This window comes from Rhinoraja longicauda, chromosome 38 (genome assembly GCF_053455715.1).
Source record: "Rhinoraja longicauda isolate Sanriku21f chromosome 38, sRhiLon1.1, whole genome shotgun sequence".
NCBI classification, from domain to species: Eukaryota; Metazoa; Chordata; class Chondrichthyes; order Rajiformes; family Arhynchobatidae; genus Rhinoraja; species Rhinoraja longicauda.
Window position 1 is genome coordinate 8,113,511 of NC_135990.1, and position 15,941 is coordinate 8,129,451.

General features: G+C 43.4%; 1 protein-coding gene across 3 annotated transcripts in view; it reads right to left on the reverse strand.

The window, feature by feature from the left end:
• Window positions 1-8,616: 8,616 nt before the first annotated feature.
• Window positions 8,617-15,941, reverse strand: part of hmg20a (high mobility group 20A) — a 70,586-nt gene continuing 63,261 nt past the window's right edge. The window contains exons 9-10 of one of the 3 annotated variants that reach the window (XM_078429979.1): window positions 11,656-11,788; window positions 8,617-9,342 (exon numbers count right to left, since the gene is read on the reverse strand). In XM_078429979.1, the coding sequence (XP_078286105.1) occupies window positions 9,339-9,342; window positions 11,656-11,788 (137 nt within the window). In that variant the 3' untranslated portion in view covers window positions 8,617-9,338. Of the gene's footprint in view, window positions 9,343-11,651; window positions 11,789-12,909; window positions 13,372-15,941 lie in introns of those variants that run through there. The other 2 variants (XM_078429980.1, XM_078429981.1) reach the window with 2 other exon arrangements.

Sequence of the window (15,941 nt, forward strand, 5' to 3'; positions counted from 1 at the left end):
CAGGGTAGATTTGCATAATAGTGTCCTTCACAACCAAAGGCCATCCCAAAGGGAGTTCAGAAATTAAAACAAATTTTTGTTATTCGAAATTGAACTTGATGAATTAGATCGGATTTTTTAAATCAACAGTGACTCACGGATTAAAAAAACCATCCCTCCATGTTCCCCATTACAGAACAGACATTTAAAATGCAAAGGATTATAATGTGAAGATAGACACAAAAAGCTGGAGTAACTCAGCGGGACAGGCAGCATCTCTGGAGAGAAGGAGTGGGTGACATTTCGGGTCGAGACCCTTCGTCAGACATGTGAATCAATCCAACACTGTTTGATTTTCCCAAGTGAGGAACAAGGCATTTATAAGTTCTGATACCAACCTCTGCCAGCTTTAAAGGCACACAGAAACATCCTCCTCTTCTTATAACCACCGAGCTATCTTTGAACTGTTGTGATGGCTGCAGCCACATTAATGGATCAATCTCTTTTGCATACGGTGCAGTGACAATCCCACTATACATAGGTACAATCAGACAAAGTACAAGTGTAAGACAGACCACACTGAGACAGTGCACAAGAGTTGCCACATTTCAGGAACCATCTTGTGCCTTTCAAGTCTAAAGTTTTGAAATGATGTTAGTCTTAACTTGGGCATAAAGGCCCGTTGTCCTGCTGGCAGCACTGGGTCAGAGTTGCAGGGGTCATCCTGCACAGGTGATGTGTCTGTGGTCAAATGGATGCTGCCATCTGAAGAAAGGTCCTGACCCGCAATGTCATCTGCCCATTTCCCTCCCCAGATGTTGCCTGAACAGCTAAGTTTAGTTTAGTTTAGAGATAGAGCGTGGATACAGGGCATATTGGCCCACAGAATCCCCGGCGACCGGCGATCACCTGCACACTAGTTCTAACCAACACACTAGGGACAATTTAGAGACGCCAACCTGTACGCCTTTGGGATTTGGGAATAAACCAGAGCATTTGGAGCAAACCCAGGCAGTCACGGGGAGAACGTACAAACTCCGCACAGACGGCACCCCACAATCAGGATCAGGGCGGCACGGTGGTGCAGCGGTAGAGTTGCTGCCTTACAGCGAATGTAGCGCCAGAGACTCAGGTTCGATCTGTACGGAGTTTGTACGTTCTCCCCGTGACCTGCGTGGGTTTTCTCCAAGATCTTCGGTTTCCTCCCACACTCCAAAGACGTACAGGTATGTAGGTTAATTGACTGGGTAAATGTAAAAAAATTGTCCCTCGTGTGTTAATGTGCGGGGATCGCTGGGCGGCGCGGACTCGATGGGCCGAAGGGCCTGTTTCCGCGCTGTATCTCTAAATCAAATCAAATTAAACCTGGGTCTCTGGAGCTGTGAGGCAGCAACTCTACCACTGTGCCATTCCCACAGCACTGAGTCCTTTCGCTCAAGATTCCAGCATCTGCAGTCAATGGAGTCTCGAGAAGTTTTCAAAGGTATTAAAGCACTCAAGGCGCAATGTCGTTTCATGTGTCAGTAATTGGTCACATCACCAGCAGCTACACCCCTGCACCCTCAAAGCACAAAATAACCAAATGTTTAGCTTCGCAGCTCATATACAGAATACAAAACTCTTCATTGTAGTCCCTAGGGAAGCAACTGATAACATCTTGTGCTCAATGGACAAATGCAAGGTAAATGTAATTTTAAGATCATGGATGCAAAAGGGAAAGTATAATAACTTGCACTGCAAGGATAAGCTAACATTAATCATTTCCCAGTTCCCCTCACTCCCAGCAGCAGTTGGCTTTTCTCAGCTATTCAAAGCACAATGATGCATCGTAGGAAAATGCACCATCATTTTCTCATTGTCAGTTTTCCAGCTGTTCGACACAACTGGGCACAAAATGCTGGAGTAACTCAGCGGGACAGGCAGCATCTCAGGAGAGTAAGAATGGGTGACGTTTCGGGTCGAGACCCATCTTCAGCCAACAACCAGGATGCATCACCCATGGTCAGCCATGACCGGGGGGGGGGGGCCTTAACTTAAAGTCTTTTACAGGAGTTTTAAATCCAAATGTGACCAGTTTAAGGATAGTGCACTGAAATAGAGGTGCTGCTTCAGAAAGTGATGGATAGAAAGCGGGGCTGAGTGAAGGAGTGGGTTCAATGAGTCAGAGTTAGCTCAGCAATCTTATTGGAACTTCGGGCTCCAGTACCAGCTACGCCATTTCAATGCAGAGAGTGAGAGCTTCGCTATTTATTAATCCCTTTGGAAATGTGTGAACAGGGAGAGAAAAAAAGAACTGCAGATGTTGGTTTACAAAAAAAGACACTGTGCTGGAGCACAGTGATGGTCAACATCAAAGGTGACGTGGATAGACTACGATTCAGGCTGGAACCCTTCTTCAGACTGCGGTCTGAAGAAGACCTGACCGGAAATGTCGTCTGTCCATGATCTCGAGAGATGCTGCCAGACAAGCTGTTATTCCAACAGTCTTTTTTTTTTAAAGAGGGGAAAAAATCTAGTACAAGCAAAAATAGATGAAAGAAGACCATCTTAAGAAACGTGCAATGATTAAAAATAGTTACTTGACTGGAAATTGCCACCAAAGATTGGGAGGGTTTGTGAAGAAGACAGGGGCTGCTTTCACAGGGTGCTGCTGACTGCACGGGATGACTAACGCTGTAGACACACTCGGCCCTGTTGTGAATGCCGCTCTTGTGCAAACTAATTGTTGTTCTTTATGAACAGTGGATGCATTGGTTGCCCGGGAGAAGAAGTTATAAAACGCAAAAAATGCTATTAGTGCTTTGTCTAAAACAGTTTCACAGTGAGCCACACATGATTGGACCTCATGGCGGCATCTAAATAAGTATCTCCAGTTTATCCTTTTATAAAAATTTGGAGGCTCAACACATGGTCTGGTATCTTGTAGACTGGAATAACTAAAATGCTGGTTCCAAGAATTTATTTTCCTTTTAAAGAGTACGATGGCTCCAGCTACATTTGCAATCTCCCTTAATACTGCAGTTTAACATAACAGGGCATGCGTAATGAACACAACTGTCTGATTCAGTGTAAGGAAATAACTGCAGATGCTGGTACAAATCGAAGGTATTTATTCACAAAATGCTGGAGTAACTCAGCGGGTCAGGCAGCATCTCAGGAGAGAAGGAATGGGTGACGTTTCGGGTCGAGACCGTTCTTCAGACGGAAGAAGGGTCTCGACCCGAAACGTCGCCCATTCCTTCTCTCCTGAGATGCTGCCTGACCTGCTGAGTTACTCCAGCATTTTGTGAATAAATACCTTCAACTGTCTGATTCACCTCCATCCCATCGAGAGTATTGGACTTTGTCTATGGAACCGATGCAGCACAATGCTGAGAACTATATTCTGCATTCTGTGTCTTCCCCATTGGCCTATCTATTATACTCATTATATACATGTATATATGTACATGGTGTGTGTGTGCGTGTGTCTATGTATAGTATATATATATATATATATATATATAGACACACACAGACCTTTTTATCTTGTTTATTATATTGTTTACAGTGTACTATGTTTCCATATTCTGTTATGCTGCTGCAAGTAAGAATTTCATTGCTCTGTCCGAGACATTTGACAATAAAACACCCATGACTTGATTGTATTCATGTATAGTATTATGCGGGCCTGTTTGGATACCATGCAAAACAAAGCTTCTCACTGTCTGGGTTTTTATCCGGTTTTTCGCATCTCCCAGGAGATCACACGGTTCTTTTGGGTGGGAAGAAGGGCGATAGTGGGAAGGGGGTTGGGGTAGGATCAGCCATGATCGTATTGAATGGCGGAGCGGGCTCGAGGGGCCGGTTGACCTACTCCTGCTCCTATTTTCTTGTGTTCTTGTGTACACGTGACTATAATAATAAAACTAAAAATGAAATAGGATACTAGATTTAAATGGAATACTAATTTAACTTCCTCCTTTACTCCAAACAAGAGATGGATACATTTCTGCAGTGCACTTTCATGGGCACTGCCTGGAACCTGGGATAAAAGTCCATTGTGTCGGAAGGAACTGCAGATGCTGATTTAAACCGAAAATAGACACAAACAGCTGGAGTAACGCAGTGGGACAGGAAGCATCTCTGGAGAGAAGAAATGGGTGATGTTTTGGGTCGAGACCCTTCTTCAGAAGGTGTCTGAAGAAGGATCTCGACCCGAAACGTCACCCATCCCTTCTCTCCAGAGAAGCTGCCTGTCCCATTGAGCTATAAAAGCCCATTGCTTGTGGGAGCCTAGGCAACAAATGCTGGCACACTATTCAACTGCGAATGTCATGTCTTTTGGCAATGCTCCCACAAGCTTCTGGCCACAATGCAAACATTCCAAGATTCAATCACTCAATGACGAATCACCCATTCACTCTCTGCCCAGACAGCCTAAAGGTCAAACCAAAACAGATTGGGACTGAACCCTGGGATCTTTCTGGGGGAAAATGCCTCGGTATCTGGGGAAAATGCCTCAGTACACAGGCATGTACTTTACCAATGTGTCATGAAGTTATTCAATTCCAAATATCAATCGGCAGCACCGTCAAAGAAAAACTAAAACACAACTAGGTTAGGCTCGGTGGAATTTGGCAAAAATAGCAGGGAAAAATTCTTGAAGCTGTTTTTGTACAAATCAATTTTTATAATTTTTCCATACAGACAAAGATGGTTATGAGTAACTTTTCTCAAGATGTGGTGAGTTATAATTAGCATTCATTGGCAGAAGCCCTTTGGCTCACCAAGTCAATGCTGTTCATCGATCACCCGTTCACGCTATAGTTCTCGATTATCCCACGGGTTGCATACAATCCCCTAACGCACTAGGGACAATTTACAGAAGCCAACTAATCTACAAACCTGCACATCTTTGGGATGTGGGAGGATACCTGATCACCTGGGTTGGAAGCCCCCGTGGTCACAGGGAGAACGTGCAAACTCTACACAGACAGCACACGAGGTCAGGAATGTCGCCGGGTCTTTGACGCTGCGAGGCAGCAAATCGACCAGCTTCCATAAAAGTCAACATCATTGGTTTTGACGAGACCCTTTCGACTGGACTTTGGAACGATAAGACAAATTCTTTTTTTAAAAAGACACAGGAAGAAATTAACTTTCATAAATATTTAATACAGCTTTCATTTTAAACTGCAGTTGCACTCTGACTCCAAAATGCAATCTGTACACATCAATTGTTCGATCAGTTAACACTTTGAAATAACATCGGTACCGTTTCTGCAGGACATTTTGGACTTTACTCGTTATTGCCATCACGTCGACTGGCAATGATTTGGTTCAGACAACGTTTTCCAACAACGTTCAGGAAACAGTTTATCAAAATATTACGAGATTGCTATTACTGCAAATGGAATTATTGTACTTTAAAACCCCTCTTGTTTTAAAGTTTCTCGATTGTAAGGCCATAAAATTAATCCGTATTCAAACAAAATGTAAAAACTTGTCTTCAGGGGATTAAATAACACCTAAACAAGATTAGGTTGTGGAAAGAGAACAGAAATTGTTAACAAAATTGTGAGCGTGTTTCTTCTCATCTCTGCACAGTACTGCACTCACAAATCTATGTGGGATAAAGGAACAGGATTTGGAAAGGGAAAGCCAAGTTTCCATACATATTTGCACTTCAGAGTGAAATATTACGTGGAGAAGATGGACAGGCATGTGGTACATTTGGCACCGAATCTTCAGTTATAGTTTGATTCTTTGCTTTTACAATGATCTGAGTACATAAGTGTCACTAGCATTCAACATTGGTATTCGTCTTAAGCAGCATACATGACAAACATCTGTGGACTATTAGATGGGTAAGGCAATCAATATACGTCAAGCTGGAACTGCCAAATAGTGAAGAAATGGGAGCCAGTTCTTCTTGAAGAGTAATTGTAGTACCTCAGGTCATCCAGAATTCCTTCAATCTCTTTCCACTGCCCCTTCTTCTGTTCCCAATGAGAGATCTTTATGTTGAATTGAAATGCAGCCTGAAGCTCATTTGCAATGCTTTGTTTCGTCTGCCAGCTACCACCCAAGAATAGCGAGTTGCAAAATAGCAAAGGTAGTCTGTATCCGAGAGAGTAAAATAAACTTTTAAATAAAATTGTAAATGACTATCCAATTCACCTCTGTGTCGGAAAGAACTGCAGATGCTGGTTTAAATCAAAGGTACACACAAAACGCTGGAGTAACTCAGCGGGACAGGCAGCATCTCTGGAGAGAAGGAATGGGTGACGTTTGCGGTCGAGACCCTTCTTCACCTCTCATTGGAGATAGTGGTGTCATTTCATCTTGAAATTGATTCAATAACCATTTGTGGAAAGTTTAAAAATGTTATGGAATGTTGGTTCCACTCCTTCACTTGACTATCGAAGGCTCCGTGTTCTCTTCAAACCATCTGCTCGCCTGCTGTCCACTGGCAATTTCTAGCGGGAATCACTGGATGTGACATAGACGCCCACTTTTGTTCAGGAATGAGGACAGTCCCACTTTGGGCAGTGCTTTCCAAATATGTATCAGAAAGTTTGTTGGCACTCGTGAGTTACTCTATGTCATTAGACAAGGTTGTACAACTCTGAACATAGCCCAGAACTTCAGCTGCTATATAATCTATCCATATATCATTACTTGGGATTTTCCCCCACATTTTTCTGGGAATCAGCATCTGCTCTCAAAATTAAGCTTTCTCCTCGAGGGCTCCTGAAATGTCGTTCAGCTTCAAGAAATGTGCCTTCCACCTAGATCTCACGCCTCCCTCTCACTTCCATATACCGGCCATCTCCCTTCTACACTCTTAGGGTCTCGACCCGAAACACCAACCATCTCTCTCACTCCACAGATGCTGCTTGAGCCACTGAGTTGTTCCAGCACTTTATGTTTTTGCTCCAGATTCCAGCATCTAAAGTCTCTTGTCTCCCTACTCTTCACTCCCTCTGGCTTAGAGTCCTACACTCAAAAATAACTCCTGGTGTTTCTTCATCCTTTCCACATGTTTCACTGAATTAACTCGAGCAAACACAGCAGTACTCACTGCCTCTGTTTGCAGAGCTCAGGTATATTATAAAATCATTTGCCGCTGCAATGACATTTATGAAAAAGTATTCCCACTAGATAAGTTCCAGCAGCAATACCAAACACAAAAGGTTTTCTTTGGGTCATTTAACAGTAATTAAAATAATACTTTACATTACTCATTGCACAAGGTCAAACTTATTTTGGGGTGCAGGCTTCAACATCATACAAAGCATACCAGTTCTTTCCCACGTTCTTCGGTCGAGGTGCTGCTCGGAAAGGGCAGCCCCTTAGTTTAGTTTAGATATACAGCGCAGAAACAGGCCCTTCGGCCCACCAGGTCTGTACCGACCAGCGATCCCTGCACATTAACACTTTCCTACACATACTAGGGAAAATTTACAATGATACCAAGCCAATTTACCTACAAACCTGTATGTCTTTGGAGTGTGGGAGGAAACCGAAGATCTCAGAACAAAACCCACCCGGTCACGGGGAAAACGTACAAACTGCGTACAGACAGCACCTATAGTCGGGATCGAACGCAGGTCTCCGGCGCTGCAAGTGCTGTGCAAGGCAATAACTCTATCGCTGCTCCACCACAGGTCGGTCAACTTCTCGTTTTGCATGGAAGCCTACAGAGTTGAGGTAATCTATTCCACAGTAGGGCCGGGGAGACAAGATGAGGGCAGCGTGGAAAATCAGGATGCACTTGGATTCTGCAGTCAGCACTAATTCCTTCTCCAGCAACAATGACCATCTCACTGCGAGACACGTTAATGCTGATTTACAGAAGCAAAGTACTGTACATGGTGGAAATCTAAAATACAAGCAAGAAATGCTAGAAAAGATTTGAAACATGCTCTAAAAGACTAGAAAGCAGCTGCAGAGAAACAAATTGAACATTTCAGGGCAATGATCTTTCCTTGGATCCATTTAGTTCCTTATTAAAGATGGTTCTTTTCTCTTACTTGAGGCAGAGATAGATTCTTGATTAGTATGGGTGTCAAGGGTTAAGGGGAGAAGGCAGGAGAATGGGGTTAGGTGGGAGAGATAGGTCAGCCAAGATTAAATGGCGGGGTAGACTTGATGGGCCGAATAGCCTAATTCTGCTCCTATCATATGACCCTATGAAATTGGATCTTGAAGGAGAAGTTGGATAATTCACTCCTCCCAACTTTAAGGGGATGGGGGCCAATTATAGCACCATATTGTTGGAAGATTTGCAAGACTCGATAGCCTTAGTTACCGTGAGAGATTGGTTGGAAATCGGCTTTCCTGCAGTACAGCAAGGTCATAAACTTTTGAGAAGACTTGACAAGAGGAACAGGGAAAGACATTTCCCTTGAGGAGAACACTCTCGGTAGGGTGCACAAGTTTAAAGTAAATGACTGAAATATAGGGGATAAGAAGACTATTTTTGTTCCCATCAGCAACTGACTGAGGGCTGGTAAGTGAGGTTTGCTTAAGTAGTTCTTTTTTTCCAGACATGACCTTAATGGGCAGGTAGACACACAATGTTGGAGTAACTCAGCGGGTCATGCAACATCTCAGGAGAGAAGGAATGGGTGACGTCACCCATTCCTTCTCTCCTGAGATGCTGCAGGACCCGCTGAGTTACTCCAGCATTGTGTGTCTACCTTCGATTTTAACCAGCATCTGCAGTTTTTTTTCCTACACCTTAATGGGCAGAATGGCCTGTGCTTCAAATTTTTAAAACTTCTATGACACTGTAACGTTAGCATTGTGGATAAAAGATTGTTTGAATTGGGGCCCTTCCTGTCCTACTCTGATGGTATCATGACCAATTCCATCAACGGGTTACTCTGTTCATATCATAAAAAGTCTGAGAATTGGCATTACAACCAGTGTTTCTGAAAATGACCCCCTGAGTTCCCAACCTCAGCTTATTTGCTACCCCCGTAAAGAGAAGAAAGAAAACATCCTTTTAAAACAAAACATAATTAAGTAAATGTTTTCGTTTGAACGCACATTGGCTCAATTGCTACATAACATAACATACAATTAACACAGGGAAATTTGGCAAGAGAACAATCATGGAGGAGTTAAAAAGACATCAATGGTGCCAACTAACAAGAGACAACCCAGCAATCGCCTGTAGCACTCCAATGTTTGGTCTGTTGAAATGAAAGATAACCTGGTGAGGAACAACCCTTCTCCAGTCAGGCTAAATCTCAAGGCCAGAAACAGTAGCTGCCATTTTATTTCCATTGAAAATCCAGTGGCTCCTTCCACTTCCTACTGCCCAGCTGTGTGAACAGATGTTGATGCCTCGACGGTCAGCCACAATTTCAACTAGGCGAAGGGAGCAAAGAGAAAGAATCCATGTTAAATTTAAACAACATTATGCTCCATTAAGACTTACGACATGACAAAGATTTAATAATCTAGCCAGAACTGGAAAGTTGATGTTAAAACTACTCAGTTTAATCATCCAACATATTTTTCCTTCACATCTGGTTTCTGCCACTATCAGGCAATATTGTTGAAAACAGATGTTAAAACCCAAAATAGTTTTATGTTGATGGGGTTTGAGTCAAATAAACATTCCTTTCCTCCTCCAATATTCTGCCGCTTTTTCCCCATGGTGGAATCAATTCCTTGCTGGGACTGCACACTGTGGCTGCCCACACCCGTTAAACTTCATGCTTCAAACTCCGTGGTGGGGGAAAGCATTTTTGAAGGTTTTAATGGTTTCAATCAATAAATATATTTTTTAAAGGCACGTTGAATCTGTCATGTTGCAGCTTCAAAGGGAAACTTAAATCTCCATTTTGTTCCTCCTCTGGCAAGGTTATGGCACTAAACATATGCTGCGGCAATCACTTTGCACAATGATTCAACTGGAAACAACCAGGAACATTGATAGTGTGCCCTGTTTCACTTACTTCAATTTTACTTTTGGCGTGCTCAACGGTTCAGATTCGTAGGAATGTACCTCCAGCGGTTGCATTAAATATTAGTTTTCCCCGATCACAAATAACAAGGTCAACCTAGTTTTCAGAATGAGAGATGAAAATAAATGTGCAGTAAAACTTACTGCACTTCCCTTCCCAACAAACACCAGGCTTTTGAACACGACACCACAATGATCCATAAACTGTCTTTGCTTGCACTAAGGACTGAGCTTCTTTTTGCACTGGTGTTGGGGTTAGTGTTTTATTGAATGTTGGTTCATTAGATATTATCTATGTGTATTGTGTTACACATAGATAGCCTGTTGCTTTCTGCTGCAAGTATTTCCCATTGCTAGTACATATGACAATTAAATACTGTCGACACTGTTAATTCTTGCATCACTTTCTATCCCAAGGTTGGAAAGGTACGAGTTCCAAAAATCAACCGTAAAGTGTTCAGAGAGATTGGGTGACTGCACAGTGGAGTGCCTGGGCTTTGTCTGCAGGGGCAGTCCTGACCTTCCTGTTGCCCGATACTTTATTTGCCCATACACTTTGATTCTGACCCATCAGTCTATGCCTCTTCTACAGTTACAACACGGCCCAATGAACAAGGATGCTGCAAGGAACTGCAGATGCTGGTTATACACCAAAGATAGATACAAAATGCTGGAGTAACTCAGGTCTCGACCCATTCCTTCTCTCCAGAGATGCTGCCTGTCCTGCCGAGTTACTGCAGCATATTGTGTCTATCCCAACGAAGAAGAGTCTGAAGAAGGGTTCCAACCCAAATCCTTTTTCTCCAGAGATGCTGCCTGACCCACTGAGTTACTCCAGCATTTTGTGCTTATCTATGACCCAATGCAAGCTTGAGAAACAACATTTCATCTTCTGTCTGGGCACATTACAGCCTTGTGTACTCAATATTAAAGCTTTCAGCTAACTTATCTGTATCCATCGTCCATTAAGGACTTTATTCACCGGAGCACAGGAGGCTCAGGGGTGATCGTATAGAGATATACAAAATCAGGAGGGGAATAAGCAGGGTGAATGTACACAACCTTTTTCCTAGGGTAGGGGAATCAAGGACCAGAGGGCATAAGTTTAAGGTGAGGGGAAAAGATATAACAGGAAGCTGAGAGGCAACTTTTTAAACAGACATGGGTGGGTATATGGAAGGAGCCGCGAGAGGAAATAGTTGAGTTAGGTTTAATATACTTGGACAGTGTAGTTTAAAGTATTTAGTTTAGTTTAGAGATACAGCACGGAAACAGGCCCTTCGGCCCAACGTCCACGCCGACCATCAATCACCCATTCACATTAATTCTATGTTATCCCACTTTTTCATCCACTCCCTACACACTAAGGCCAATTAACCTACAAACCCACACATCATTAGGGTGTGGGAGGTAATTGAAGCACGGAGGAAACCCATGCAGTCACAGGGAGAACGTGCAAACTCCATACAGACAACACGCAAGGACAGGATTGAACCCGGGTCACCGGTGCTGTGGGGCAGCAGCTCGACCAGCAGCGCCGCCCCACATTTCTTCATATAATTGCCAATTCAGTCTGTACCATATTGCTCCAGAGTCCCCAATCATCATCGAAACTGTACCTGCAAACATTCATTCATGTGACTATCCAATTAAGAAAAAACAAATTAAGTCGCCTCAAAGTGCTTTTTGATGCAGCGCATCTGCCTTCTCACCTGTCAAGTCGGTTAACTAAGTCCCGCACTGTAGTAATGAGGTTCTCGTTACTTTGGGGGTTGGACAGAATAATGCCGTGTAGTTTCCTCATGTAGGAATCAATGGTATCCAGGGTTGGCGTCTCTCCAGAACCTGCAACGTTAAGAAAGGAAAGATTCCAAATACAGAATTAAAAGCAGGGTTAAAAACATGCCATCCATTGTGCTTCACAATGGCCTTGCATTCCGCCAGAGAGCACCCATTCCAGTAGCAATACCATTACCATCTGATCGCTCTTTCCAAAGACAACCTTGAAGTGTATCTGAAGAATATTCAACAACTGAACTTAAACTTAACCTTCACCATGCCTGGTTCCTGAGTTCCACAGATTTCGTACACGTGACTTCTTCATGGGAACAGGGGATGGTTCAACTGTGAGGCACTTTAAGGTTCATATTAAGTGGTCACTATGGTATACGATTTCCCCAAGAATCTGCATTAACACCTGTGCAAGAAACGCTTGGAAAAGTAACTCACTTCACCAAAACCTGTTCGATTAGAAATAACATATGGTTTTCAGGAAGAAAATCATTAGGTGCTTTTCAGAGATTTGCAAAGTAGATTTTTCTATTGTGCATTAATGAGGAAAATAACCTACACGGATACAAAAACTGTCAATTTTCTGCACAGAAATGGCCTGAAATATCTTTGTTTTGGAATCATTTCCCGACCATCTCTTTTACCATCACTTCAAGTTCCAAGGAGTAAATATCACCAGCAACTTGAGTAAACATCACCACCCATTTCGTAGCAATGGTCAGGAATGCACGCCAACGCATATCCTTCCTTAGGCAGCTTACCACGTTTGGCATGTCTGCATTAACTCTCACCAACTTCTACTGATGCGCCACAGAAAGCATTTTTCGGGATGCATCACAGCAAGGTTTGGGAACAGCTCCATCCAAGACCGCAAGAAGGTGCGGTCACAGCTCAGACCATCACGTAAACCAACCTCCCTTCCATCGACGCTGTCAACACGTCACGCTGCCTTGCCTCGCTGCCAGCAGCATAATCAAGGACCAGTCACACCCCAGACACACCCTCTCCTGTCAGGCAAGAGGTACAGAAGTGTGAAAATGCACACCTCCAGATTCAGGGACTGTTTCTTCCCAGCTGTTATCAGGCCACTGAACCATCCTCTCACCAACCAGAGAGCGGTCATGACCTACCATCTACCTCATTGGAGATCCTCGGACTATCTTTAATCAGACTTTACAATACAATACAATACAATATATCTTTATTGCCATTGTACAGGGGTACAACGAGATTGGGAATGTGCCTCCCATACGAAGCAATAAATTAATTAGCTAGTCAGTATTAATTTAAACAACCCAATGAAACAAATTGGAACAGTTTTAAAACAGAATAAAATGCAAGTAGATCTGTGCCGGTTCACTGTGCGTTGTGACCATCCGGCCATAGCAGCTATGGCCCTGGGGATGAAGCTGTTCCTGAGTCTGGAGGTGCGGGCGTAGAAGGCCTTGCATCGTCTGCCCGATGGTAGAAGTTCAAACAGACTGTTGCAGGGGTGTGAAGAGTCTTTGTGGATGCTGGTGGCTTTTCTGAGGCATCGTGTGTTGTAGATGCTCTCCAAGGCTGGTAGCTGTGTTCCGATGGTCCTCTGAGCTCTCTGGACTACCCGCTGAAGAGCTTTCCTCTCTGGCTCCGTGCAGCTGAGGTACCACACAGGGATGCCATGTGTTAGGATGCTCTCTATGGTGCAGCGGTAGAATGCACTAAACATTATTCCCTTTACCCTGTATACCGTGGACAGTTTGATTGTAATCGTGTACAATCTTTCCGCTAACTGGATGGCACGCAACAGCAAAAAAAAGCTTTTCACTATACCTCATGTAGGAAAATAACTGCAGATGCTGGTACAAATCGAAGGTATCACAAAATGCTGGAGTAACTCAGCAGGTCAGGCAGCATCTCAGGAGAGATGGAATGGGTGACGTTTTGGGTCGAGACCCTTAGAAGGGTCTCGACCCAAAACGTCACCCATTCCATCTCTCCTGCGATGCTGCCTGACCTGCTGAGTTACTCCAGCATTTTGTAATACTTTCAATAGACAATAGACAATAAGTGCAGGAGTAGGCCATTTGGCCCTTCGAGTCAGCACCGCCATTCAATGTGATCATGGCTGATCATTCTCAATCAGTACCCCGTTCCTGTCTTCTCACTATACCTCAGCACACGTGCAGAAAAATAAACGAAACTAAACTATACTGGCCTTGTTTACAAACCCGTGTTAAATTACGAACTGAGATCTGAGCTGATGTGTCACTATAGAACTCCACAGGCAGACAAAATTGCAACACACCATTTATTTGAACTACGGGATGGAAATTAGCTGTTGAACGAGCTAAATGCACAATAGTGACTGCACACTGAACTCTGCTTCTGATCTTCCATTCCATTATCTTGAGTGAAACAAAATGTTGCAAACAGACAACAGTGTGCTTTGCACATAATGGTCTTCCCTGCCAGTCTTTTGTTGCCACCCTTATTTATGAACAGTACAATCTATAGGGTGTAATTAGAGCCCATTGTTGAAAGCTCAGAGCTGGTGAAAAGGCATTGAAGGATCTTGGCAACATTCCCTCTTTGTATATATATATATCCAAAATAGGGGGGCCCCTCTCCCATTAGAAATATCAAACCTACTTATTCCTGACCAAAATCAGAACTTCACTGTCAATGTAATTTAGCAAAACCTCCATAGAATCTTAGAAGACATTTGTTCACTGAAAGGAATTCACTGAAAGGCCACAGTTTAAGAATAAGGACTGGGCCATTTAGAACGGAGATGAGAAAAAACTTTTTCACTCAGAGAGTTGTAAATCTGTGGAATTCTCTGCCTCAGAAGGTAGTGGAGGTCAATTCTCTGGATGCTTTCAAGAGAGAGTTAGATAGAGCTCTTAATGATAGTGGAGTCAGGGGGTATGGGGAGAGGGCAGGAACGGGGTACTGATTGTGGATGATCAGCCATGATCACATTGAATGGCCTACTCCTGCACCTATTGTCTATTGTCAATGGCTGTCAATGAGTAAACACTAACCTTAATTTATTGATTATCATTAGCAAAGGGACATAAAAGCCACAAAACGACACTGGAGTACTGGAGTAACTCAGTGGGTCAGGCAGCATCGCTAGAGAGCATGGGTACGTTATGCTTCAGATCGACACCCTTCTTCAGACAGATTGTAGACTACTCTGAGTTTCTTCAGCGTTGTGTGTCCTTTTTGTGTAAACCAGCATCTGCAGTTCCTTGTTTCGACATAAAAGCCACTATTTCAGACCTAGCTTCAAAAATGGAAATTGAAACTGGAGACTTTACCTGAATTGTTCGGACCACAACTAACCTGCAGATTAGATTTCACATATCACTAAAAATGTGATGGCCATCTTCAGTCCAACGTGCAAATGCTGGATTATACCAAAGATAGTCGCAAAATTGCTGGAGCAACTCAGCGGGTCAGGCAGCATCGCTGGAGAAAAAGATAGGTGATGTACCTTCAGACTTAAACTGGGGGTGTGAGGGGGGTGGGAAGAACTTGAGGCGAGAAATTACCTGTCAGATTAGATTATTCTTTTTCTTTTCAGATCAGTCTTTTTCCACCTCCAGTTCTTGCCCCCTCACTCCTCCATCCCTACTGAAGAAGGGTACCGGCACAAAATGTCACCTATTCTTTTTCTCCAGAGATGCTGCCTGACCCGCTGAATTACTCCAGTATTTTGTCCCAACTCCCAGTCTGAGTACATAAACCGTGCATCCACCAGACCATGCTTATTTTGCATCCAAAGTGCACCATACTTTTCCGATAGTGATCAGGACGCTCTTCGTGCCTGGCTATTGTTTGTACGTTGGATAATCCAACTTGGAAATGTTTTCATTTTTCCACCGTACAAGTATATGTAGAAGATTGAGGGGGGATCTTATAGAAACTTACAAAATTCTTAAGGGGTTGGACAGGCTAGATGCAGGAAGATTGTTCCTGATGTTGGGGAAGTCCAGAACAGTTGAAGGATAAGGGGGAAGTCTTTTAGGACCGTGATGAGAAAGTTTTTTTTCACACAGAGGGTGGTGAATCTGTGGAATTCTCTGCCACAGAAGGTAGTTGAGGCCAGTTCATTGGCTATATTTAAGAGGGAGTTAGATGTGGCCCTTTAAGCTAAAGGGATCAGGGGGTATGGAGAGAAGGCAGGTACGGGATACTGAGTTGGATGATCAGCCATGAT